Consider the following 26,621-nt stretch of genomic DNA (forward strand, 5'->3'; position numbering starts at 1 on the left):
TGACAAATTATACATATTTTTATTGTTAGAATTGACTCCAAACTTGATGAAACCAGTCACCTTTGTCCTATATTACATAGGCACAACCAGCTTTCTCCTAGCAAGGGCTAACATTCCAGCATATCGGGAAATACTTCTCTAACATAGTCCAGTATATCCCTTGACTCTTTCCTTTCTGAATCACATTGAATGACGACTACACTTGTGGGGCTTTGCATGTGGGTTGGTGTTCAGATACCCACAAATTTCACAGTTTCTGTTCCCAGCTATAGCCTCTGAGATAGATCTTCTTTATCATTTTACATTAATGAATAGTAAAAGCAATCTGAAAATGTGAGATCTCGTTAATAAATAATTCTTCATTATTGATTTTTTTTTGTTGTTAAGGTAAAACAAAACAGCGGCAACAAGCCTGGTACTTTATATAGTTATTACAATTGAGGGCTCTTCTCTTTGCACAGCAGTTTACAAGCATCCATATGCACATTTTCTGGTAATTTCAACTTTTATGTGATTAAAAAAAATGGTCCTGCTCTAAAACTTGTACTTTGCACAGTGCAGAATTTGAACTTGATCACATCTAAACTAGAAATTAATGTGATGTGTTAGAAGTGTGACAGAGGCATGGCGGAGATGAGTCTCAAATGAAATACAAACTATTGGGTATTGGGCATTTCAAATCGATGAAAACAAGTAAGAAAAATCTGATAATAAAATTACGGTTCTCAAGCTCCCAGGACTCAGGAAGCTAAGGCAGAATGGTTGAGAGTTCAAGGTCAGCCTGAAATACATAGTTTAGTTCAAGGCCAGACTTGGTTATGGCCTGGGACCATTGTGACTTTTTTCAAGAAAGCAAAAAAGAGAAGTAAAATCAACCTAGGCGTTGTTGTCTTTCAGCTCAATTTATATGTCACCTCAGTTACAAGCTCATTTTCTTTTTCTCTTTCTTTCTTTCTTTCTTTCTTTCTTTCTTTCTTTCTTTCTTTCTTTCTTTCTTTCTTTCTTTTCTCTCTTTCTCTCTTTCTCCCTTCCTCCCCTCCTTTCCTTCCTCTTCCTCCTTTTTTTTTTTCCTGCTTTTTTTTTTCTCAAGACAGGGTTTCTCTGTGTAGCCCTGGATGTCCTGGAACTCACTCTATAGACCAGGCTGGCCTTGAATTCAGAAATCCTCCTGGCTCTGCCTGCCAAGTGCTGGGATTAAAGGTGTGTGCCACCATTGCCCAGCTTACAAGCTCATTTTCAACATCTATCTAGAGAACAATGTTAAAATATATGACAAATATTTAAAAGAGGGAAGAATTAAGCCATAAAAATTCAAGTCTATTAAGAATTACTCAGTCTAGGTTTTGTATCTCTGTTGACTTGTACTTTGTTGTGGTGGGACCAAGGGTCAGGACTTCATGAGCCATGTCTTCAACTGCTTTTGCCAAGTCACACGTTCCTGGTTCCTTTTTTTTTTTTTTTTTTAGTGGGGGGATATATCCCAATAGTAAAAAAACTAGTTACAAAGGCCAGGGGTTTCAACCGCTAAGGAAATGGATCTGACTCATGCCACAAAAAGTATTGTCTATATTAGACTTTGAGAAAACTTTGAAAAGGTCTCAATATAAAACCTCAGAGTTCTAATAAAAATAAGAGGCCCTTACTAATTTTAGACCATGATCAAATGGGTCACATGATGGAGTCTTATATTGTTGGGAACAAATGATTCCTTCTTAAGGGATACAAGCCAGCATGTTTCTCCTGCCTGCTGTCTTCTGATGCTGGAAGACCTGCTATGGGCCATTAGATTCCTCACCCTGGGTTAGCCACCGTTTAATATTTGAGACTGTCTTCTGTTTAACTAACACGATAGAGCTGGGATTAATACTCAGGAAAACCCACTTTCAAACACCCAAACAAGGGTATTATTTTTTTAAATTAAATTTACTTTGTTTTCTTCTGTCTTCAAAGAACTCAGATGCTTTCTTCTCTTGTTGGTTTGTCCAGTGTCTGAGGAAAAACAGAAGAAAGGCTATTTAATCATCTGCTTTGTCTTCTACAAATCCATTCCCTCCCCAGCACTGTCAGGAGGAAGCAGTGACATTCAGAACAGAGCTTGTGTGGTGAGGATTATAGATGTGGAAAAGCAGTCGTCTCCTGGGGCAGCAGACACCCTCGGTGCACAGATAGAGAGGCCCCCATCTGAGCATCATCTTCAGAAGATCAGGTCATGTGATGACAAAAGTCACAAAGCTTTCCTATGCTCTAAACATTATAGAAAGGCTGCTTCATTCTTTCTTTGTGGGCATTCTGAAGAGTTAACAGGGGACGTTAGACTGAGAGTCTGTGAGTTAAAAACCCTTGAAGAGCACTGGCTGACTCATAATCCTAAATTTAAAATGCATTTCAGGTAATGGCTTCCTATGTATCTGTTGTTTAGAACCCCTATGAACAGACCATAGACACATCATTGGACCTTCTCAGATGATGTCTTAGAAACAGGGCTATCTAAGTACTTCATAAATAATTGAAGGTATTTCCTCAATTTTGGGGTTTTTACTTATTAAAGGGGCCTTTATTTTTATATTTACATAGCTACTTAAAGTTGCAGATGGGCATGGGGGAAAGTAGGTGTATGTAATGTGTTTGTGTGCATATCTAAATTTTTATACTGGAGTCCCCTATTTCAAAGAGGAGGTAAGTATGAAGTTTCCTTGGATCTATGATTCGGATTTCTCCCCTCAGTTAAGAGTCATTTGCCAGTTTAATGCTGGCCAGCTCTTCTCCATGTCAAGTTCTCTTGGGAACTCACAGTGATGTTTGGGATCCATGTGGCACCTTCTTTTTATTCATTGCCATACCCCAATGTTTGTGATGTGAGAACATACAAATGCCATGTATGTATAGTGACAACGGTTCTAAATAAAATTGGTAATCACATGTCAAATGTTACTGATAAGACCTTACTGGTTTTACTTTGCTTCTCTCTGGTTTTCCTCATCTGTCCATAGTGAGCACATACAGGTTATATTTAGGTAGATATTTTAAATGACATGCTCATAGTAGGTCTTTAGTATTCTTTTTCTGAAGAGGCTAACTTTATTTGGTACTTGTGCTTATAATAATCTAGAAAACAGGAGAAAGCAAAAACAAATGCTTTTTCTATGGCCCAGTGACTCTGTGACCAGCATCTGTTATTGTTTCTGTATCACTGCTTCTGTGGCACTATCTAGTATCTTCTTTTAATAGGTGTAACCTATTAGCACTTGGGGTCTGGCAGAGGAACAAGGGGGAGGGATAAAAACAGCGTATCCTGAGAGCTTGGTAGAGGAGATGGAAGGTCACATGCTTGGTCTCCACTTAGCATTGACGTGCTGGAAAGATTCTGCTGCCAGCTGCCATGGGGATTAGCCCCAGAGGTCACGTAAGACGGACAAGCCTGCAGTTGTTTTGAGATAGGATAACAGTTTCCTGTATTCTGACTCCATTTTCTCCCCATATTTGGGGTTTTGACACAGTTTAGGTCTCCCCTGTGGTCCTGTCCTGGAATCTGTAGCTATTGGAGCAAGAAGGTGACCATGTGGCTACAGCTGATATGAGACACTATGCAGAACATACAGCTGCAGTGTTCCCTGCCTTTCAGATAACATCTATGTAGCTAACAGACTTGCAGTAGTGGGAAATTAAGAAGAGAGGACTTGTGTGTAATTCACGAAATAAAAGTTAACTTGTGGGCTAGCAAGATGGCTCAGCGGGTAAGAGCACTGACTGCTCTTCGGAAGGTTCTGAGTTCAAATCCCAGCAACCGTATGGTGGCTCACAACCACCTGTAATGAGATCTGACACCCTCTTCTGGTGCATCTGAAGTCAGTTACAGTGTACTTATATATAATAATAAATGAATTAAAAAAAAGTTAACTTATATGTCTGGGATGAAGGTCAGCATAGTGCAAAAAGAAAAGTAGCATTAAGCAGTTAAAAAAGAAAAAAAGCAAGTAACATAAGATAAGAAAGAAAGGCTGAGAGAGAAGCCCTAAAGATAGCGACCACAAGAGCTGCAGGGCAAAGAGCTAGGAGGAGGCCACTTCAAGAAGATGCTTAAAAAGCAGTGCTGCAAGATGCTCACCAGCCAGACTTCTTCAGAGACTTGTCATGGCATTTCACAAACACTGCTGAGTCCTTTCCCTTCTGCAGATGAGATACTTTCTCCCTAGCACAGAAGATGACCCTGTGGAAGAAAGAAGATGTGAGCATGCCACGTGGATCAATTAGAACAACTGTTCAAAATGGGTCAAGACCAATCACATCGTAGGTAATCATGTTAGTTAACTGTGGTGTGTGGCCATAGTTCCAACAGTTAAGGGTGCCATCTGGATCACATCTCACTCAGAAGGTCTGAGCAGCAGAGCCTCTTAGTGTTGCTATAGGAGAATTAGGGAGCCAGCCTTCAACTGCTTTGGGAACAAAGGTTATGTAGAATTTTTCTATTCACAGCACTTCTAAAAGTTTTTGTCTAAAAATAAATGAAATAATAATAATAATAATAATAATAATAAATTTCTCAATGCTAGATTAAAGAGTTGTTCCTATCAATGGTATGGTCACAAAATCCCTGGACAAGTAGGTAAACATTTCAATTCTATGGGGGCTTGGGGCTCTTTATGCAAATTATTTGTTCTATAATTTGTAACTATTTTGTACTTGCAAGAAATAGTCCTAGATGAATACATAGATTGCCTACTTCTGATCCCAGCTCTCATTCCAAATAATTGTGACCAGCTCAGGGCTTTCAGGTCCCTTACTTGAAATGCAGAAATATTACAGGCTGAGCATCTCCAACCCCACAATATAAATTCCCAGATGTTCCAAAATGATGGCACATGTGGGAAGTTTCACACCATGATCTGAGGTGATGGATGGTAGTCAAAATGCACAGTCACTGAAAAGGTCCAATTACCTTCAGACTGTGGGTATAAGAGGACCATGAAATACCTAGCTCCTATGTATTTCATTATATTTGTGCAACTATTCTAAGATCTAAAAAAAAAAAAGTCCAGACGTTTCCATTCCCAAGTGTGCAAGTGTGATTGGTACTCAACAAGGTCCTCAGTGTGGCCAGGAAAGACTATTCCTGAACGGTTTCTGCAGTAATTAACTAGGTCCCACAGGCCTGGGAAGGAGGGTTCCTACTTTTTCTGAGTCTCTCCGGCTTTCACTCGGATCCTCTCGATGACGAAGCTGGGGCTGCTCCACCAGTCGGGCCAGCTGAAGTAGGAGTCGCTGACCCACTTAAGCTTCATCATCAGCAGTTCTCCGATGTCCACCTCCGTGTAAATCAGGAAGGAGTAGGTTTTATTTGTGGAAACCTCGGGCCTGGGTGAAAATTCCACAAAGTTGGTTACTTCTGGAAATCAGCCTTGTCTCCTCACTAACTGTAAATAGCTTTATTGTTTGGATGATATTTTTAAAATGCAAAACATATCCAAGATGAATGTCAGCAGCATTTGGCTGCTTAATATCCTGCAACCCTTTTCCTCCTAACACTATAAACGAGTGTCCTTCTTAAGGGAAAAAGGCCACTAGCCACTCTAGTCAGTTTTCAATCCCTATAATCTTTTTTTTTTTTTTTTTTTTTTTTTTTTTGGTTTTTCGAGACAGGGTTTCTCTGTATAGCCCTGGCTGTCCTGGAACTCACTCTGTAGACCAGGCTGGCCTCGAACTCAGAAATCCGCCTGCCTCTGCCTCCCAAGTGCTGGGATTAAAGGCGTGCGCCACCACGCCCGGTCCTATAATCCTTTTTAATTTATACATGTGTTCCCTTGACTATAAGGTATATATTCAGTCCTCTTCTCCACTCTACGTTCACCATGTTTACCTACTTCTCAAGAACTCTAACTTTTAGAATCTGTATTGATTTTATTGACACGATGAACCATAACTCCCATGACCTTTGCCTCAATGTTAATTAACACTCAGTTTGTGGCATATATTCCATGATAATGAGTAGGACACACTTCAATTTTAAAAACATTCTATTGAGTATTTCTTCAGGATCCATTGTAAAAGAAACCTACTCCTAGTAACCATAGTTAGGGAAAACTATTTCCTTGCTGTCTTCTTTGCATGGAAAGTTCTTGCAACCAATGATACAAGCAGGAGATGTATGTTCTGCTCAGTCACTTTATAGTTACTGTGCACTTTAAAACATGTGTTCATTCAGGAATTGTTAAAAGATATCATGAAATTTTCTCTAATCAAAATCAAAACTGAGTAATACTTTGCCATGTGCATTTTACTTCTCTATCTATCTATCTATCTATCTATCTATCTATCTATCTCTCTCTCTCTCTCTCTATGTTAGTAAACTGACTTCCTGCCACAATTTTTCTTTTCTTGGTAGCACTGGGACCACATCCAAACGGTAGGTAAGTGTTCTACCTCCCAGCCATATCCCTACTCCATAATGTTAACTCTTTTGGGGGGAACTTATCTACTTTATCAATTTTCTTTTTTTAAAAAAGACCTGAAATGTTGAAGGAAAATACAAAGTATAGAGTAAACAAGTATAAAAGAGATTAGAAAGCAGTGTTTTTTCATATAAAATGGTGCAAAATCTCCATTTTTTAATTCTAAATTCTTTTCCTTCTTTTGGTATTTTGAAACAGGGCCTCTCTACATAGACCAGGCTGGCCTTAAACTCACAGAAATCTAACTATCTATGCCTCCTAAGTGTTGAGATTTTAAGGCTTTGATCTAATTTCTTTAAACTAGAATTTCTTTTCATGGGGAGGTCAGGAGTCATGTGTACTTCTGTTTCCCTGATCCAGGGCTCTGGCAAGGAGCAAGGCTGTGACCTGGCCACAGTTTGGAGACAGGTCCTGAGATACTCACAGGGTGAAGGGGATGTTCTCACTCTCGGCCACTGTGCCGTACAGAGAAATCTCGAAGGCCTGGTTGTGTTGCTTGCCATTCTCAGTCCCAGAAAAGTGAATCTTGACTTGGTAATGGAACACTGTAGGGAGGGATATTGACACAAGGCATGTCAGTCTTCATGGAAACATTATAGTTCCCAAACCACCAAGCAGTTCCGACTCCTAGAACATGTCTTCTGAGCACCCAAACGACAAGTGCCCATGCTGCACCATGTGAAATGACTTGGAAAGAGTTGCTGTTGAAAGTAGTGCAGACCTTATGTGCTTTTTAGTGTGGCCATAGTGCATGGGAGAAACCCAACTTGTATCTGAACTACCAACCTGGAAGGGACCTCCAAACACACCCAGAAAGCTCTCTGTGGCCTCCACTTACCTTGGCCACCTTATATTTCTACATCTGTGCCAAACATATTTGGTATTTGCTACTGTTACTGTGTGTGGCCTCGTTTCTTCCCATTTCCTGGGTCCATTGTGCCAACCCCACCCCTTCTCATCCTGTTCCTTCACCATCCACACAGTGAGCGTGCGACACATACAGTACAGTGAATTACTGTGAACCGCCAGAAAAGCCCTGAGGTACAAAGCCAGGTCCCAAATTGTCCTGGCTTAGGAAATCCACCAGGAAGCAGGAACTTCCGTATCTCTTCCCTGTTCTTCCTCACTTATCTGCCAAAACCCCGAGTCCAATAACAGTTACTGTGACCAAGATGGGGGTCATTCTGATGGTGACTTTCTGTAACCCAAGATTTCTGTGCATACTTTTTATTACACTGATATCTATTAAATGGAATTCCTCTTATGATGAGCCTGAACACCCTTAACTCTCACGACAAAGAAGGTGTCAAAACTGGATTTGGAGGTTACTTTGGATAACAAGTTTTCAGTACATTTTATTGTGGTTTCTTGTGATAATCTATTTAATTTAGCTATTTGTTTTGTTTAAAGTGATGGTATTTGTGTGTGTGTGTGTGTGCGTGTGTGTGTGTGCACCTAGCTGGCCTCAAACTGATTATATACTTGAAGACATCCTTGAATTCCTGATTTCCTGCCTGTACCTCTCAAGGGATGAGTATTACAGGTATGCACAACTATGCCTACCTCGTTAGCTCATTTTATAATGAAAGTAAATAGCTAGGTAAGCAAAAACAAAACAAAACAAAACACCACAAAGCAACCAAACCCCATGATTATTCAAATGTAAAGATAAATCATCTTGTGTCTAAGGCAGTGCTGTAGGCCACCCCAGGAGAGGCTTGTGCTAGGGATTGTCTATGTGTTTCTAGGAAGTCCAGACAGAAGCCTGGGTGACCCTGTGTAAACCACTCCCTGTTTTTAGAGTATGGCCTCTTTCATACTCTAACACGTTGTTCTAGAGTTAGAGAAAATGAGCGTTATCTCACAGCCTTCAATATTTTTTGGCATATCATATGCTCCAGTATCTGGGCCACCTGGCATATCTACAGACATATTTTCTCTAGGGAAGCTATGTAATAAGTGCCCTTCCTTCGGGCTTCAACCAGGATTCCGCCAAAGGCAATCTGTCCAAAATTAGTCTCTAACACCAGATGTATCTTACAATACAACCTTCTTCCCCCATGTATATCTTTTGGTCTTGCTCTAAGCAAGAGTCCAAGCTTTAAGTTCAAGTTTTAAATGAGTTTATGGCCAGATGGACATCTAACTTGGCATTCTTGCTCCCCTAATGTGCTGGCTAGTTTTATGTCAACTTGACACAAGCTACAGTCATCTTAGAGGAGAAAACCCAATTGAGAAAATGCTTCCATAAGATCAGTCTACAGGCAAGTCTGTATAGTATTTTCTTAATGATTGACGGGGAATGGTCCAGCCCATTGTGGGTGGTGCCACCTCTGGGCTGGTGGCCCTGAGTTCTACAAGAAAGCTGGCTGAGTAAGCCATAAAGCGTAAGCCATTAAGCAGTACACCTCTGCAGCAGCTCCTGTCCTGCTTGAGTTCCAGCCCTAACTTTCTTTGATGATGAACAGTGATGTAGGAATTTAAGCAGAATAAGCTCTTTGCTCCCCAAGTTTCTTTCCCCAAGTCATGGTGTTTCATCTCAGCAATAGAAACCCTAACTAAGACACCTGGAATATTTGATTATTGGTGGTTCTTGACTTCATGAAAAGCAAGTTTTCAAAGTGACAAATGTTCTATGAAGTTCCAGAGAGTAATTTAGCCTTTGTGGGCTATGTGGTCTTTGTCTCAATCACTTGAGCCTGCCTTCGTGGCAGTGTTAGATAATATGGAAATGAACATGTCTGACCATGTTCTAATAAAACTTTATTTACAAAAGTAAGTAGTAGACTGAATTGGACCAAAGGACTAGAGTTTATAATCTCAAAGTGATGGTTTCAGATTAGCTCTATCCCAGTACTAATCGCTGGTTACAGCTACAGAGAAGGCTGGCTGCAAATTCAAGGCTGAGCACTGGGGTCTTGCGGTGTGGGCATCAAGACCTAGATGAAGTGGACTAGTGGAAATGCTTCTGTATTAACAGAGGCACAAGTGAGGCTTCAGGACTTAGTAACATCACTTCATTAACTCTTCTACTAGACAGGCTTGGCCCATGATAACAGAGATGGCACTAAGCAGTTTCCCCTCCTTCCCACAGCTTCCAGTTTACCTTTGTAGGGCATCTGAGAGCGAGTCTTCAGGTACATCTTGCTGCTTCTCTTGGCTCTGACCTTGTTGATCTCATAGCCCAGATTGTTACAGCGATTCTTTCTACAACTCAGGCAGAGCCCTTTCTCAAAGGCTTCCTTGGAGTTGCACCTGTATGCCTTGCTGGGGTTTTCTTCATTCAGCAGGGAGTCAATGAAGAGATGAATGGAGCGCTCGTGTGAGCACTTCACCAGCTGGTCCACGTCTGGGCAAAGAGACATGAGAAATTGCAGTTCTCCAGAAATTGCCTTGCACAAGGGTAGACTTGATGTCAGGCTTTTTAGGATGTGTTCTTGTGGCAGCTGCTCACTTTCCTCCTTAACTGTCAAGCTGACCATGAAAAGTTGACAAGAACTTTTGGCTCCTGCCATTTTATATTTATGGATATTTGTAAAGCCATAATAGACAACACCTGAGGGAGAAGTTGTTTCCCTCCAGCTTAAGAGAAACTTCCCTTTACTGAAAATATCTACCACTTTTGGCAGACATTAAGGTGCTTCTGAAAGCATAGTTCTAGAAACCATACCATAAAGGGGATAATTGTTAAATTAGTAGAGAGGTCAGAGGACAAATTTGATCCTTGCCTTCTACCTTGTCCAACATAAGGTCTCTTCTTTGTGTCCAGGCTAGCTGTCCTGTAAGCTTCTAGGGAGTCTCCACTCTGCCTCCCACCTCACTGTAGGACTGTTGGGATTACAAATATTAGTGTATCTGGCTTTTATATGGGCTCTGTGATCTAAATTTAGGTACTTACATATGCACAGCAAGTGCTTTACCCACTGAGCCATCTTCCCTCCCCACAAGTGTGTATACTGAAACCACTTATTGTAGAGCTAGGGAACAGGATACAAGGTCATTGAGACCTTACCCTCCAAACTCACATTTAAGTGACTTGTAGCTTACTCACCTCCGAGTCCTCTCTCTGCAATCACACGAATGGCTTCTCCAATGTTGCATCCTGGCTGGAAAGTGCCTCCATTGGGATAAATGTCAACATGCCCTACTGGTTTCTGGATCCCAATACTTCGGCCAGGTGACCCCCTGGTAAATGTGTGTAAGACATCTACAAAATCAGCGTCATCAGGAGAAAGGCGACTGGGGGCTTCTGCATACTCAAAGTTAGGCCCAGCTGGATCCAAACCTTAGGGGGAAAAAAGGAGTCCCATGGATTTTTAAAGTCTGCAGTGCATTTAATCCTTGCATCAGCATCTGCTGTTCTGAGTGTTATTGGAAGCCTTTTAAATTCCCATCAGCTGATAGTCTTCAGGGTTGGAGCTTTCAGTGCTAAGAGTCAAAAAAGTAGGCACAGTTCTTCTAACACCCGGAATCTCTCTTGCTCTCTTTCATTCCCTCTCATCCTCCGAGGTTAGCCTCAAACTCTTGATTCCCCTGCCTACAATTCCACAGTGCTGTGATTACAGATGTGTGCCAATGGAGCCCACACATTTGAGTTTCCCCACCCTCCATCTTTCTCCAGATGCTCCTGTTACTAGGATAGCTTTAAACACATACCATAGCTGCCAATGGCTTTGAACTTGCTCTCTTCCCATTCCCAGTGTTAGTGTTACAAACATGCACCATCAGGCCTAGCATGCATCTCTTTAACTGGCCACTCTACAGAGATTTTTCACACCTAATGGCCTGATGTTCTCTTGCAGGTTATTTCTGAATCTGAGAAGACCATTAATCACTGATCAATTCCTTTTTCCTTCTCTCAACACCAAACCATTTATAGCCCCTTCCTAGATGATTCTCTTATTCCAAAGCTCTCTAGAATCAGTCCTTGTCAGTCTCCTTGGTGCTATGTGAGAGGGAGATGGCTATGGAACAGAAGAAGGTGAGAATTCTTTCTCACAGGAATGTATGGGTCTCTGTGCTTAACACTATTGTCTACTCCTGTGCCATAGCCAGGTGGAAAGCTAGAGCCCAAACAAGAGATGATGAATATTGGGCACAAGCCTCCAATACCACGCACGTGGGTATCTAGCAGAAGCAGCTCGGATTCTCTCTCAGAATGATGGCCATGTTGCTTCTTGCGATAAATGAACAAAACGACAAAATGCCTCTTACCAGTAATTCTATTGACCTTCTTGTTGGTCAGACTTCCTGCTACGCCAGCAGCATGGGCTCCAAGGCTGTACCCTAAGAGGTGGACGTTGTCTAGGGGGTAGTTAAACTCCTCCTGTGGGGCAATAAATGAAAAACTTCTTGGTGTATGGTCAAACATCAAAACTAAAAGTAGTAAAAAATGAAAGTAAATGTTGATTTTAAAAAACTGGCACTACTGTAAATGAATTTTACTGATTTCGTGTTATACGTAAAAGAGACAACTACTCTGGTATTGAGACATTTTTCCTTTGATGACAATTTGAAACTGTTTAGATGTTTTCCAAACATCTAAAACTGTATTTGGTATGTATGAATATATATGTGTGTATATACTTATATATACTATTTAAGTGTATATATAAACTTTTGCACATTATCTGCTTGTCCAAATATCCTGCATCCTGTTATTCCTTGAAGTTAGCCAAGCCATGACTAAAGCAGACAAAAGGAAATGGGAAGAGATCACGGGCATATATAGCTCAGCTTTCTGTATCAACAGATGTGGTGGTTTGAATGAGAATGGCCTCCATAGGTTCATGTGTTTAAATGTTTGGTCCTCAGTAGGTGGAACTGTTTGGGAAGCATTGGGAGGCGTGGCCTTGTTGGAGGAGGTGTGTCACTGGGGGGTAGGTTTTGAAGTTTCAGAAGCCCACCCCATTCCCAGTGTCTCTATCTGCCTGGTGGCTGTACCTGGAGATGTGAGCAAGCATGCCTGCCTACTGCCATGCTCCCTGCCATGATAGTCAAGTAGTCTAACTCTCTGAAACCCTGGACCCCAAATTAAATGCTTTATTTTCTAAGTTGCCTTGGTCATGGTGGTCCATCACATCAATAGAAAATTAACTAAGACAACAAGTAAGAAGCCTGGAGTTCAGGAAAGCGATCTTGCTCTTCCAAGTTCATTTGTGTGACTAACAAAAAAAGCCAAGAAAATAACTTTTGTTCTTTGATGGTTATTCCAGTAAACATAGCATAGCCTTTTGCATCCAATTCCCTGGTTGCAATAACTTGGCTCTATGAGAGTTCTAGCTTAGATTGTGGTAAAAATGAAACTCATACAGCTCAGTCACATCCTTTGATATTTCAGTGAATAGATCTTTAGCTATTTAGTTCAAAAACAAACAGACAAACAAAAACAAAAAACAAAACAAACAAATAAAAAAAAAAAAACCTTCAAAGTTAACTCCCAGAGTGTGGTCCCCAAGAGAAGGAAGTGTGTAAAAATCTGTAGGCAACACCAATTCTGGACCCTTACCTATCTCATGTCTTATATGTCCCCCCAACTGTCTTTCTGCCTCAGTTAATCTGCAGAGGCCCCACACCATGAGGGTGACTATATATGGATCTGAACTACTCTAAGAGCCAAACACTGTTAACTATTTTGTTAGAGGTTGGTAGTCTAACAAAAGTCAAAGCAGGATACAAATACACGTGCCAGCCAGCTGAAAGGAAAAGAGGTGGCTGAACATGCCATCTTGCCTGTGTCCTGAAAAGCAGGGCTTTTGTTTATTCTACCCACTTATTCCATTCCACAGATCTTAGTCTTGGCAGATCTGTTCACTAAAATATCAAAGGACAGGGCAGGGAACAGCAGGAGGATTCACTGGCTGTATAATTTAGTCATTCTTACCTGTGGTGGTTTGAATATGCTTGACCCAGAGAGTGGCACTATTAAGAGGTGTGGCCTTGTTGGAAGTGTGTCATTGTGGGGATGGGCAAAGAGAGTTTCCTCCTATCTGCCTAAGGATGCCAGTCTCCTTTTGACTGCCTTAGGATCAAGATGTAGAACTCCTAGCTCTAGCATCATGTCTGACTCCAGTCTGTCATGCTTTCTGCCATAATAATGGATTGAATCTCTGAACCTGTAAGTCAGCCCCAGTTAAATGTTGTCTGCTATAAGAGTTGCCTTGGTCATGGTGCCTCTATCACAGCAATAAAAGCCAAACTAAGACATTGCCACAATGTAAAAATGCTCTTGTGAAAATTTGAAATGTTTCAGAAAACATTTTAGATCTCAGAGAAAAGGCAATAAGATAAAATAAAAATCAGCCATGTGTCTAGCTCTAACTAAGAGTTTTATCCTACATACAGAAGGCCCCTTCTTCCAATCTTACCTCCATCCAGTTGATGAATCTGGCCACATCATTTCCCACTAGCTTGGTGTAGCCAGCTGACACTGGATAATGTTGCTGGGCCCGATATAACCAGTCTACTACAATGACATTGGAGTCAGGTTCTCTCTTGTACAGGGCGGCCACAAGTTTGGGCACCCAACTCTCATACATTCCCGTTACCTGAAAAGGACAGTGCAGGATTTCTTTTGACTATAATTCGTTACAAATATGGCAAGCATCTATGTGAAATGAAAAACACAAACTTTCATGGAAGCCCATCGGCTCAGGCTGAGAACTCAAGCCTCAAGGGGCACTCTGATTCTTTCCCACTTCCAGGGCAAATGTGAGTATACCAGGGAGAGTGCTGGTCTCAGGAACAGCACACTGGAGACTATCCTGCTTTAAAAAGTTATGTTTTATCAATTAGTAAGACTTCAACAGTTTACTCTATTTTTAAAAAAAAAGATCAGGGTCAATGTGTTAAACATTTATAGCCAAATTATACACTTTTAGAAAAGAAATGTTGTTTAATTACTTTTAATTAAGTTAGGAAATGTTCCCCAGCAGAGTCTATTTAAAGGCCAGGCCTGCTGGGCATGTCTATAATTTTGGCAACTCTGTAGAGTCATGGAAGAGTTAAGTTCATGACCTGCCTCAGTTACAGAATAATTTTAAGATCAGCCTTGGGGATCTTAGTGAGACTGTCTTAAAAACAAAAGTGGAAAGAGGGCCATGGCCATTGTACAGTGCTTGGCTTGCATGTGCAGAGAGAGCCCTAGGCTCAACATTCAAAACTGCATAATAAGAAAAAGGAAGATGGTTTTTAGAGATGCAAATGCACTGCTTATAAAGTATGGTTTGCAAATGCAAACCATTTGTTAAGGATGTTAGGGTCAGGTCCCATTGCAGCCCCAGTAAAAGCTATACTGAATGTTTGTTGAACTTAGAACACTTTGGCAAATGTGTTTAAGGCAGCTTTTAATGGAGACCTACAAAAACCAACAGAGTAAAGGGACCCTTGGATACCCAAATCTACTGACTCCATCTGGAGTTTTACACTTAAATGATGAGTTCTTTTAGACTCCTGTTTTATTGTTTATCATTTATTAGACTAGAATACCCAAACATGAACTTCGTTTTATCCCTGCACTAGACAAACTATAGAACTTCTCACCTAGTTTCTGTGCCCTGTGTTGGGGTGAGGCCAGCCCAGGAGATATGGATTGTAGTTCTGTCTCTCCTAGTTACTAATCAGTAATTCTGTACACTAACTTCAGCCTTCCTGGGATACCTGCATCAGAAAACTGGCTCAGAAGAGCTCAAAGCTCCTGCATACATTTTCGCTTGTGACCAATCTGGTTCCTGATCTCCTTGTGGGCTCAGCTCTACAACGATTTTAAGCATGGAGAGAAAGCACGAAACAAAACAAAGCTGATGTCAGCCCACCAAAAGCCCCGTTAAGCCTCTTTGAACAGGTCGCAGCCAGGATACTTGAAGTTGGGGTCGAGAGTGTGCCTTTGAAGGAACAAAGCGAGCAAGGCAGACTGTCCATTCTGGACTGCTGGTCCTGATCACCTCCCTACCTGACCGCTGCACTGACTCCCTTTTGCAACTCCGGTAGAAGATCAGAAGATGGTGTCATTTCTTCAGAACATAATGTTAACTGCACTGACCCCTTCCCACGCCGTGTGACAACCAGCAAGGGCAAGGCTCCACTGGGAGTGGGTGACTCTCCTAACGTGACAGAAGAGTGCCCTGACTTCCCTGAGTCTGTCACCTTGAGTGGCCTGGAAGCTTATCTTTGATAAGCTGTTTATTCTAGATTCTGTTGTACCTTTTTCTATATCAGTGTTTCCAAAGTAGGCAGTCTGGAAAAGGGCAGGTGACCAACTAACCTGCCCTGTGGTGCACTTGGCTTAACTCAGTAGCAGCTCATCTAACACTTCCTTTTTTGATTCAACTTAAAATACAAAAGGAACAAAAGGCGTCGAGGGAGCTCTTCCCTGTCCTCTTCACAGAAAAGATCTTCTTTTCTAGATTTCTCTTCTTACAAGCCGGTGTCAGACAAGGCTCTGGAAGCAGAGCCCACTCTGCTGCCTGTAGCAGGTGTTTTGACTGAACCCAGGCAGCGTTTGCTCAGATAAGCCAGGATCAGCTGGCTTTATTACAGTTCCAGACAAGGCAAGCCTGTGAGGTAGGGAAACAGCTGGTATGACCAGCAGCCTCGCCTGATATGTTGTCTGAAGAGCTCAGGTGCGTTTTGTGAGGTAGTAGGGCCAAGGGCAGCATCTGGCACTGTGTCTACATACTTCATTAGTCCTGTTACCTTATAAGAGAAGGGAAGTCTCCCAGCCCCACTGCAACTTTTTAAAGCACCAATTTCTTTCAGGGGTCGGACTGAGATGCGTGAGAGTTGAGACTTGCAGTTGAGACTTGCTTCCCATGGATAAACAAGCTTAAACTTCTTGGAAAATATTAAGGGCCATACTGGGCTGGTGAGATGGCTCAGTGGGTAAGAGCACCCGACTGCTCTTCCAAAGGTCCGGCGTTCAAATCCCAGCAACCACATGGTGGCTCACAACCATCCGTAACGAGATCTGACTCCCTCTTCTGGAGTGTCTGAAGACAACTACAACGTACTTACAATTAATAAATAAATAAATCTTAAAAAAAAAAAAAAGGCCATACTGTGTACATCCAAACCGTCTCCAAACACCTCAAATATAAAGATATTTAACATAACTTACAGTTTATGTTAGGAACTTAGACTTTCATTGTATGCTATATACCATACTAGGTTCAGTCTAGTAAATGGTATCTTAAAAACAACAAAATCTGTATGGGTCTTGCGGTTGACATATCCATAGAAATTAGAAATGGTTAAGATAACAAAATCACTGTGGTGTTTGGGAAGAGATATCTGTATTGGATGTATATTGCTTTTTCCTATATCTCACTGGAATTCAGGATACAGCTATAGCATTCAAAAGCTGCATCTAAACAGGAAGATGATGCATCTCTAGCCATCTGTTTTATATAAATTATTTTTAATATACAATGCAACTTGCTCAGTAGGAGCTGAAAATTGTAAAAGTAAATTGAAATAGTCACATAACAGGATCCTAGAAAGCAACAATTTGGTGTGTTTGGGAGGGGCAATTTATGATTATTCTAAATAAGTAGCTTTAACCACAACTTACTTTCGTTCATCTCCTATTTATGTGCATGCGTGGGTCTGGTTGCATACATGTGGGACAGTCTGAGGTATTATTCTTCATCTTGTTTTATTTTTTTTCATTTTTTATAGGTATTTTCCTCATTTACATTTCCAATGCTATCCCAAAAGTCCCCCATACCCACCCCCCACTCCCCTACCCACCCACTCCCCCTTTTTGGCCCTGGCATTCCCCTGTACTGGGGCATATAAAGTTTGCGAGTCCAATGGGCCTCTCTTTCCAGTGATGGCCGACTAGGCCATCTTTTGATTCATATACAGCAGATGCTGGCGAGGATGTGGAGAAAGAGGAACACTCCTCCATTGTTGGTGGGATTGCAAGCTTGTACAACCACTCTGGAAATCAGTCTGGCGGTTCCTCAGAAAATTGGACATAGTACTACCGGAGGATCCAGCAACACCTCTCCTGGGCATATATCCAGAAGATGTCCCAACCGGTAAGAAGGACACATGCTCCACTATGTTCATAGCAGCCTTATTTATAATAGCCAGAAGCTAGAAAGAGCCCAGATGCCCCTCAACAGAGGAATGGATACAGAAAATGTGGTACATTTACACAATGGAGTACTACTCAGCTATTAAAAAGAATGAATTTATGAAATTCCTAGCCAAATGGATGGACCTGGAGGGCATCATCCTGAGTGAGGTAACCAATCACAAAGGAACTCACACAATATGTACTCACTGATAAGTGGATATTAGCCCAGAAACTTAGGATACCCAAGATATAAGATACAATTTGCTAAATGCATGAAACTCAAGAAGAACGAAGACCAAAGTGTGGACACTGTGCCCCTTCTTAGAATTGGGAACAAAACACCCATGGAAGGAGTTACAGAGACAAAGTTTGGAGCTGTGACGAAAGGATGGACCATCTAGTGATTGCCATATCCAGGGATCCATCCCATGATCAGCTTCCAAATGCTGACACCATTGCATACACTAGCAAGATTTTGCTGAAAGGACCCAGATATAGCTGTCTCTTGTGAGACTATGCCGGGGCCTAGCAAACACAGAAGTGGATGCTCACAGTCAGCTATTGAATGGATCACAGGGCCCCCAATGGAGGATCTAGAGAAAGCACCCAAGGAACTAAAGGGAACTGCAACCCTATAGGTGGAACAACAATATGAACTAACCAGTACCCCGGAGCTCTTGTCTCTAGCTGCATATGTATCAAAAGATGGCCTAGTAGGCCATCACTGGAAAGAGAGGCCCATTGGACTTGCAAACTTTATATGCCCCGGTACAGGGGAATGCCAGGGCCAAAAAGGGGGAGTGGGTGGGTAGGGGAGTCGGGGTTGGGTATGGGGGACTTTTGGGATAGCATTGGAAATGTAAATGAGGAAAATACCTAATAAAAAAATCTTTTTTCACCTCCATAAATGATCCAAGGGTAGCAGACAGGTACTGTGTTGAAACAAAGGTGGGCACCAGCCAGGGGAAAGGATTCATGAACTTGGGACGATTGGGGCTATCATGAACCAAGATTGCCTCTATCCAAGTTTAGAAGGAAGTTGTCAGAGAGTAGACAAATACAGATGGTGGACTTCTGATAGCTGGGATCTGATTGACCCTAACCCTCTCTTTGTTCCAGAATCACTCTTACCGTCCATCCATGGATCACCACGAAGGTCTTGCTGCTGTGGTTGAAGTGGCAGTTAGACACAGAGTCTGCTAACCCAGGAATGAGGTGACAAGTGTCCTCAGCTGTGTCTTCAGGGGTCCTTAGGGCAAATTTGCTTTCGATGTCTGCGAAATCTCTTCCCACTACAGGAAAGGAAATTGGAGGGATTACTTGGTTTTACTCAGGACCGGCAGGTTTTCAGATTCACATGCAGTCAATGCCAACACCACCCTTGGTTTTTCTAAAGCTTCAGGTTTTCAAAAGGGAATATGGGTCATGTGCAAGCATGAGGACCTGAGTCCAGAACACTAGAACCCACGTAAATGCCAGGTGGCCATGGTGCCTGCCTGAAACTGCAGCTTCACCAGACAGAGGTGGGATCTTCTGAGCCAGCTGTGGTAGCATCCATATTGGTGAGCTCTGGGTTTGGTTCTAAGACCCTGCCTCAAAGAGTAAGGTGAAAGAGTGACCAAGAAAGACAGCCTCCATCAGCTTCAGGCCTCCATATATGCATGCACACGTGTGTACTGGCACACACGCAAACATCATCCACTACCGAATGTGTGTGTACATAAAAATATTCTTAAAAAGAAAAAAAAAGAATGTGGATTGCAAGAGAATGCGTAATGTCTCACTGGTGACAGTGCAGACAGAGATGGCCTTAACTGTGACTTAAGCAATCGGATTGCCAGCCCTTGCTCTTAGTCCCCATCCAGTTAGAGAGTGTGTGGGTGTGCATTTAGTTCATGTAGAAATTCCTTAATTTCATCATGTCTCAGGTGACTTGGCCAAGATGGGAAAGACAGGGCAGGCTAGCACCCAGGACGTCTGGTTCAAGTTCAAAGGTCATGCTCCTGGAGAACCCTGCGCAGAGATCTCATGTGGCATGGTTCCTGTTATGTTTTGAGTTATTCCACCTTCTTTAAATATATGATTATTATATTTATCTAAGGGTTTCCTATAAAAATACAATCAGATTCATTTGAAAGAAGGACTCCCCACTACCACCACCCATTATCAGAATTTTAAAAGAAGGAAAGTTGAGAAACATTTACTATCCTAACTGCAACATGTGCTGTCTCAAGCCATTTTAAGAGAGTGAAGGGTTCAAAGGTACCTCGGTGTGTGTGAGCCACAGTCAAGACATTGTCTTCCTTTACTCCTTAGGACATTTCACACAAAATTAGACCTTTAAAATTATGGCAAATTCTTAGCTAGGTGGTGGTGGCACATAACCTTTCATCCCAGCACTTGCAAGTCAGAGGCAGGCAGGTCTCTGTGAGTTTGAGGCCAGCTGGGTCTGCACAGTGAGGTTCATGATATCCAGGGCTACACAGAAAAACTATGTCTCAAAAACACAAAATAAATAAATAACAGTAAATCTGTCTGTAGGAGGAGCTTGTTTTCCTTCTTCACTCTAAATCTTGAACTGGATAAGGAACGAAGGTAAACCTAGATTTTGAAACTATTGACATATAACTAAGTGCTGATAAAGTTTATGATTATATATAGAAAGGAAAAATTGCTAAGTTGCTAATACAATCAGATCCTTTTCAGGAAACAGCACAGAGGAGCTAGGGACAATTACTTAATTCTTGGTCAATTTATGGACACAGCCTATTTACTAAAAAAAAATTATATGTAATTTATATTATATGTAATATATATTATATATATAATTAGAGTGTTTCTCTTTTAAATTTTTCAGGAAATGAACAAATGAGGTAATTAAGACAGTTCTTATGTCTCAATATAAATATATTCCTTTTTTTAATAAGTAAAAATTAAAACCTCTAATTTCAAACTAACATTGCAAAAGTCAAGCCAAGAAGGACAATAGGAGGATTTGCTAAGACTTTATCTGCCCCAGTGCAGGGGAATACCAGGGCCAAGAGGTGGGAGTGAGTGGGTAGGGGAGCAGGGCAGGGGGAGGGTATAGGGGACTTTTGGGATAGCATTTGAAATGTATATGAAGAAAATATCTAATAAAAAATGGAAAAAAAGGAGGATTTGCTAAAAGTGAAAGTATGGACATTGTGATTGGGCTCCTCATGCAGTTATCAGAGGACTGGCAAGCTTTTCCCTTCGTAAAGATTATGTTCAAATGCTATTTAAATGTTAGTGTCTGAGGGATTCATTATAAGCAGTGATTCAATCATGCATGTGTGTACACATACACAAGCAGGTCTCTACTACTGAAAACACAGGACATGTTTCTTAATAATTATATTTGCTAGAAATAAATGAGTTTCACAATAATAGCTAATTTCTCTAAATGCATTTATCCAACTCAGAGACTGTGCTAAACTCCTGATCTTGAAAGCTCTTAATAATGCATGGAATTTATCCCGCCAACAAGACTATGTGCAATCTCTATCTTATTTGATGACTCAGCTATTCTTTCTCCTTCTAAACCAGAAAACACCTTTACCCTTACTAGTGGGTAGGGGAGCAGGGTGGGGGGAAGGGGACTTTTGGGATAGCATTTGAAATGTAAATGAAGAAAATATCTAATAAAAAGAATATCATGTGCCGATAACCTAATTAATCTGATTCTGCCCAACAAGTTATTTTAATTTTAGAAAGTGTTCTACAAAATATAAAAGTAAATTAGTCTTTCCGGGTAGTGGTGCCGCACAACTTTAATCCCAACACTTGGGAGGCAGAGGCAGGTAGATTTCTGAGTTCAAGGATAGCCTGGTCTACAGCGTGAGTTCCTGTCTCAAAAAAGCAACAAAAAAAGTAAATTCCACCTCTCTCCACCTCTAATAGTTCATCCTCCTTTCTAACAACCTGCTCTCTTCTCTCTTCTCTCTCTCTCTCTCTAATGCACATGCAGAAGTTGTGCTCAGTTCTTTCCTTCCACCATGTGGGGTCTCAAGACATCTGGCTTTCGTACAGCCTTCATCTGCTAAGCCATCTAGCCAGCCTGATTATCAGTCTTTTTCAACCAGAGGCAACTAAAGGGTCCAGCAGACAAGCTCCCTTACTGCCCATTTTTTTTTGTTGTTGCTGTTTTTTCTTCATTGCTGCGTCATAAGATTACCTTCAACAGCTCCAGAAATGTCACTCTCTTGTGGCCACCTTTACCCTAGAATTGGGCAAGTTAGTGGCCCCGCTGACTTTGAAATGGCCACGGGTAGTCTCTAAAATTATTCAGGCTGACTTTATATGTTTCTATGAAAAAAAAAAAAACCAGTTTAATGTGGAGATCCATATCCAGGGCTCAGGTTGGATGCCATACATCCAGCATGTGTACCGGGCCCACTGCTGGATGAGGAGAGACAGGAATTCATTCACCATCACATAGATTGGCACATGGAAAATTTCATTTTAGTTTTAATGTATTTGTGTGTGTGTTAAGTTTTCATATTAAAATGGTGCTGTTTAATGACTTAGGCAGTAGTTTCAATTTTACATTAGCTATGAAGTCACAGATCTTTCTGCTGCTTAGTCTATGCAGGAGGGATTTTTCATATTGCTAGTTAGTGTTTGCCTTTAAGAATGTGTCAGTATCCTAAAGATTTCCCAACCTCTGTGGTCCCTGCAGCACCGACTGATAAGAGCACGTAGTGACAGGGAAGATGAACCCCAGGCATGCTTCCATAAGTAGATTTCATCATCCAGGTGCACTCCGGGTTGACTACTGGAAGGTCAGGTGAGCTTGACTAATCTGAGGTGACTGTTGCTAAGGAAACTAGGAAAGGTATCTGTGACTCTGCATTCATCCAACTGTGCTGCCTTTCGCTATTTTCTTAGGAATATTAAGTCCACATTGGAAAAAGAAGGGGAGAAGGCAAGAGAGGGAAAAGAAGGAAGAGAAGGAGAGGACTGAGGAAGTGAGGAAGATGAGAAAGAATGAAGGAGAGAGGCAAAGGTCTATCCTTCAAAGGCTTCCATCCTGAATTTGACCCATTACAGTAATACCACCCTAAAAACTGTGACCACCCAGACACACCCTCATTACACACTGGGGTGATGTGTTTAGGTAGGCAAATTAGAAGATAATATGTTCCTTTTGCTGTGTAATCTTTATTCCTATGTTTCCAAAAAGACAGCTCAAATATAGTGTATAACAAAGAAAAGAAATTTATCCTGATACGGCTAACAGTCACACGGATGAAATCAGGCTTAGTCAGGTCACCATAGAGAGGGTGGGGTTAGATAGAGGGGACTGTAGTGCTGTCAGAAAAGTAGCAGCACGGAAGTAACAGGTGACATTAAAGACAGATGAATGCCATCAGAGGAGGAGCACCAAGTGTCTGAAGACTCAGAAGAACTCAGTCACCATCACGATACGGTTTCCTCAGATGAGCCACACACAACACGGTGCAGCCTTGGTGATGATAACGTGGAAACAGGCTATGGTCAGAGGAAAAGGGGACAAGACCCCCTGAAATGTTTTCATCGACTCGACCGGACAATCTGACAGAACAGAAACAGTCAGTCAAGGAGTATAAAGTCTCCTCCCCAGCACAGCAGGAAAGGGAGGCTGTGCTAAAAATACAGTCTGTCAAAGGCACCGAATGTCTTTCCACTGCGACTCTTCCCCCACTTGTCTCCCCACACCTTTCAATGCCGCTATTAATCAGTCACTCCCTTGCCAAGCTCTTTTCCAACGTCATCTCCCAGTTATTTAACTCAGATATTAACCTCAAGTGAGCACTGTGGCTGAAGGAACGGGACTTGGCATAGCAGGACCCCCTATGCTCTCTTTCTTAGCTTTCTGCTTTCCTGCCTGGGACCAGGAGAGGCTGCAGGGGCTCCAGGAAGAAGCCCAGGGCAATGCCTCTCAAACTCACACACTATTCGTGGAAAAAAAAAAAATCAAGAGTGAACACGGAAACTGGGAGCCCAGAGGGGAGCTGGGATCGCTCCAAGCTGTGCCTTTCTCACTCACATTTTTACCCCTAGGTGAACTCATTTGTGGGACAAAGGGCTAGGCCTGCTGTGGTTAAAGAAGCTCACTGTAAAGGACTACCCTGAGAGGACAGAAAGATGATAAGAGGAAGTCATTTCACATCTGCTTAGGAATAATATTCACCAAATACATTTTATTGATAGGAAAATCAGGTGTTGGCTAAAATCCAAAATTATTATGTAGTTACTTAGGTGTCCCTTTAAATCAAGTATAAGGGAGGAGCCCCAGGGCACTTTGAGTCTTGCCAACTTTTCTAATGTTAGAGCGCATGCAGCTAACCCCACAAGGGTGACACTAAGTAACTGAGAAGCTGGGTCCAGAGCTTCTAAAGGAACCTTTAGCAAAACCTAAAAATGTAGGCGACCTTTTCTACGGGAGTTTACGGTAAAAGTCGTGTTCTACTATGGTCTACTTTCTGAAATGTGAATTGAAAGTTTGCTCCTATTTTTGTAACCAGAGTTGCAAACCTGCCACGGGAGAGGCAGAATCTCCAGTATCCTCAAAACACCCAGGATTCTTTTCTTTCGTGCAGTTCTGCCATGATGGATTCTCTTTCCTTTGATAACAAGACATTTACAACTAACTATACGCAGAAATAAAGGCGAGCTTTTAGCTGCAATCATAGACTCCACTAAGACTGGAATTAGGCTGCGGACGTGCCACCTTAGAGCACCTCCAGGGGACACCACCCTCGTGGCGATTCCACCAGCAGCAACACAAGGAAACCCCAGCCTTCTTTTATGACTGGGTTCAGTCACATTTTGAGTCTGTGTTCTGTTAGCTCAATCAAGGTTCAAGTTACAAGGCTTCTCTCAATTGTGGGCAGGTCTCGACTTCAAGGCCATAAAGCAACTTGCTACTGACCCTAGTCTTCTCTAGGCAGAGAGAGCAGGCAGAGCCGTGGAGGTGGCCGCTTTTTTTTTTTTTTTTTTTTTTTTTCCAACTAGTGTTGAAAGCGATCTCCCTTAGGCTCTAGAGAATCCCATGTGCTCTCAGCTAGCTGAGCGCCTCGCTTAGGGCGAGCCTCCCCTGGGACAGCAAGGAAAGGACACAGAGCTGAACTGGCAACCTCCAAGCCACAGGCTCCAGTCGGCTGGTGGCTGAACCTCGTTTTCTGGAGGGTAGGCTCATTTCTGGGCTTTCTTGAATACTGAGCTAAGCCGAGCACAGGAACGCTTGCAGGACGCCAGCTTCCAGGACTCCGCGCCACGCGTTCCCGGGCGCCACCGCGCACTCCCACTTTCACCGTAGCTCACAACAACCCGCCGAGAGCGACAGCGCCCTGTACAGTTGGAATGCACACAACGCGTCCTCCCACCTGCACCCTCGATTCACTCTTCCCGCTTCTAGAGGGGTCTGACCCGCAGTCCCAGCAAAGTTAGGGTCACTTTGGCCCGCGTGCCCTGCATTCAGCACCCCTATTCCCTATAGGGAGGTTATCACCGGTCACTACAGCTTTGCTCGGCCTCTGCGTCTCCCCATCCTAGGCTCCACAACCCCCGCCCCAGCCGTTCCCTGCGATGGCAGTCGGCGGGAGAGAGCAGGAGACGGAGTGGGAACTCAGGAGAAAGGAAAAAAAAAAAAAAAGCGGGAACCTAGAGTCGCCGTAGCGTGATGGGAGGCAGGGTCTCTCCCTTCTCCTCCTGGATTCCAATCCAGCCACCCTTCCCGGGAATTTACTGCGCCTGGGAGTCCCAGTGCATGCACGTCCTTCCAACTTCCTCCCTCCCATCTTCAGATGGAGAAAAAGTGGTCCTGTCCGGGTCTGCAGGTGGGGGTGGGGGGAGTTGGCGCGAAAAACGTACCATCTGCTGCGGCCACCCCTCCTCGGAAGGCGGTCAAACTCTGGAGCCAAACTCCCAGGACCACCAGGAGCAGGGCTTTGCTCTCCATCTCCCGGTGCACCCTTCTGCTTTGCTGCTGGAACTACGCGGCGTGGGGCAGTCAGGAGCGGGTTGAGCAGGAGGCGCCAGAGGTCTGGAGCGCGGTGGAGCGCCGTAGGGCAAGTCAACCTTTAAAGGGGAGGGCAGAACGGTTACAAGGGGCAGAATTCCTCGGAGGAGGAGTAGGAGGAGAAATCGAGAGTCTGACACTGTTTCCACTGCACAGCTGTTTAAGTGACTGGAAATATGCAAATAAGACTCATCACCTATTGGCTATAAAATCATAAGTTGGGGGGAGGACTCTAAATGCACTTCCAAATATTTGAGCAAACGGTAACGAGGCTCACCGGTGCCAGCGAGAAGAAGGGGAAAGGGCAGGAAGGAAAGCTTGCTTGTTGTTTAGACTCCAGTTTGCCTACCGGGAGGAATCTGGTCCCTAGGGACCCCTATAGAGGCAGAGAGGAGGGGTTTGCACTGATTTATGTTAAGTAGTCTACGATCCGTTTTCTAAGGGGAAGAAGTTTTGCTCTTAAACAGCGTGTACCTAACACTTTCACACACACACATACAACCTTTTGATAAATCTTTGTTAAACTTGAGAGATCCTTTCAAACGCACACCCTCCCCCACCCACCCACAGGTCCCCATGCGCCAAAGGGACCTTAGGACACATATTGCTCAGCGCATGGTGCCTGCACGGTCTGCTTTGTATCTTGGCAATATGGATCTCCTTCTGTGGTAGAAGAAAAGACCCACTTGCTTTAACTAGTTTCTAATTTTTGCCTTATGTAAATTGTACTCGATCCCTTAATTCAGCAAGAAACTCAAGAATAACATCTATTTTCAGAGGCAGAAAGTCATGGTCCAATATTTTAAGCTATCCTGGCTTTTCAGTGGGAGAGGTCATGCCAAATGACCATTCCAAACCTACAAAGACAGTCCATAGATTAGTGATGTTCCAGGGCGAGGGGATATGGGGTGCTAGGAGTGTGGGGGCAGGGTGAGGAGCATGATAGAAATATTATGCTTATCATTGTACAGCTATGTTGATGCATTAATATTAAATTGTACTTTGCAAGGGTGAATACTGAGCTTTTGCAAAGTGAACTAGTACATGTTTGTAGAAAAGCAAGAAAAATAAA

At 42.6% G+C, this 26,621-nt stretch overlaps 1 protein-coding gene across 1 annotated transcript; it reads right to left on the reverse strand.

Annotated features, from left to right (window-relative positions):
• Lpl (lipoprotein lipase) lies at window positions 1–25,693 on the reverse strand. The gene is made up of 10 exons (XM_021169248.3): window positions 25,402–25,693; window positions 18,658–18,818; window positions 13,814–13,993; window positions 11,661–11,772; window positions 10,498–10,731; window positions 9,553–9,795; window positions 6,871–6,991; window positions 5,170–5,352; window positions 4,106–4,207; window positions 1–1,989 (listed from the first exon to the last, which is right to left on the reverse strand). Coding segments are annotated over exons 1-10 (1,425 nt in total). The 5' UTR covers window positions 25,490–25,693; the 3' UTR covers window positions 1–1,988.
• Between the last annotated feature and the right edge of the window lie 928 nt (window positions 25,694–26,621).

This window comes from Mus caroli, unplaced genomic scaffold (assembly GCF_978045245.1).
Source record: "Mus caroli unplaced genomic scaffold, Mus_caroli_1 scaffold_10, whole genome shotgun sequence".
In the NCBI taxonomy this organism is placed as follows: domain Eukaryota; kingdom Metazoa; phylum Chordata; class Mammalia; order Rodentia; family Muridae; genus Mus; species Mus caroli.

Excerpts from the sequence above, each read along its gene's own strand:
- Lpl (XM_021169248.3), bottom strand. The coding sequence starts at position 25,489 with ATGGAGAGCAAAGCCCTGCTCCTGGTGGTCCTGGGAGTTTGGCTCCAG. Across the intron at positions 18,819-25,401 it reads AGGGGTGGCCGCAGCAGATG|TGGGAAGAGATTTCGCAGAC; the intron begins GTACGTTTTTCG and ends CCTTTCCTGTAG. Across the intron at positions 13,994-18,657 it reads TGGTGATCCATGGATGGACG|GTAACGGGAATGTATGAGAG; the intron begins GTAAGAGTGATT and ends TGTCCTTTTCAG.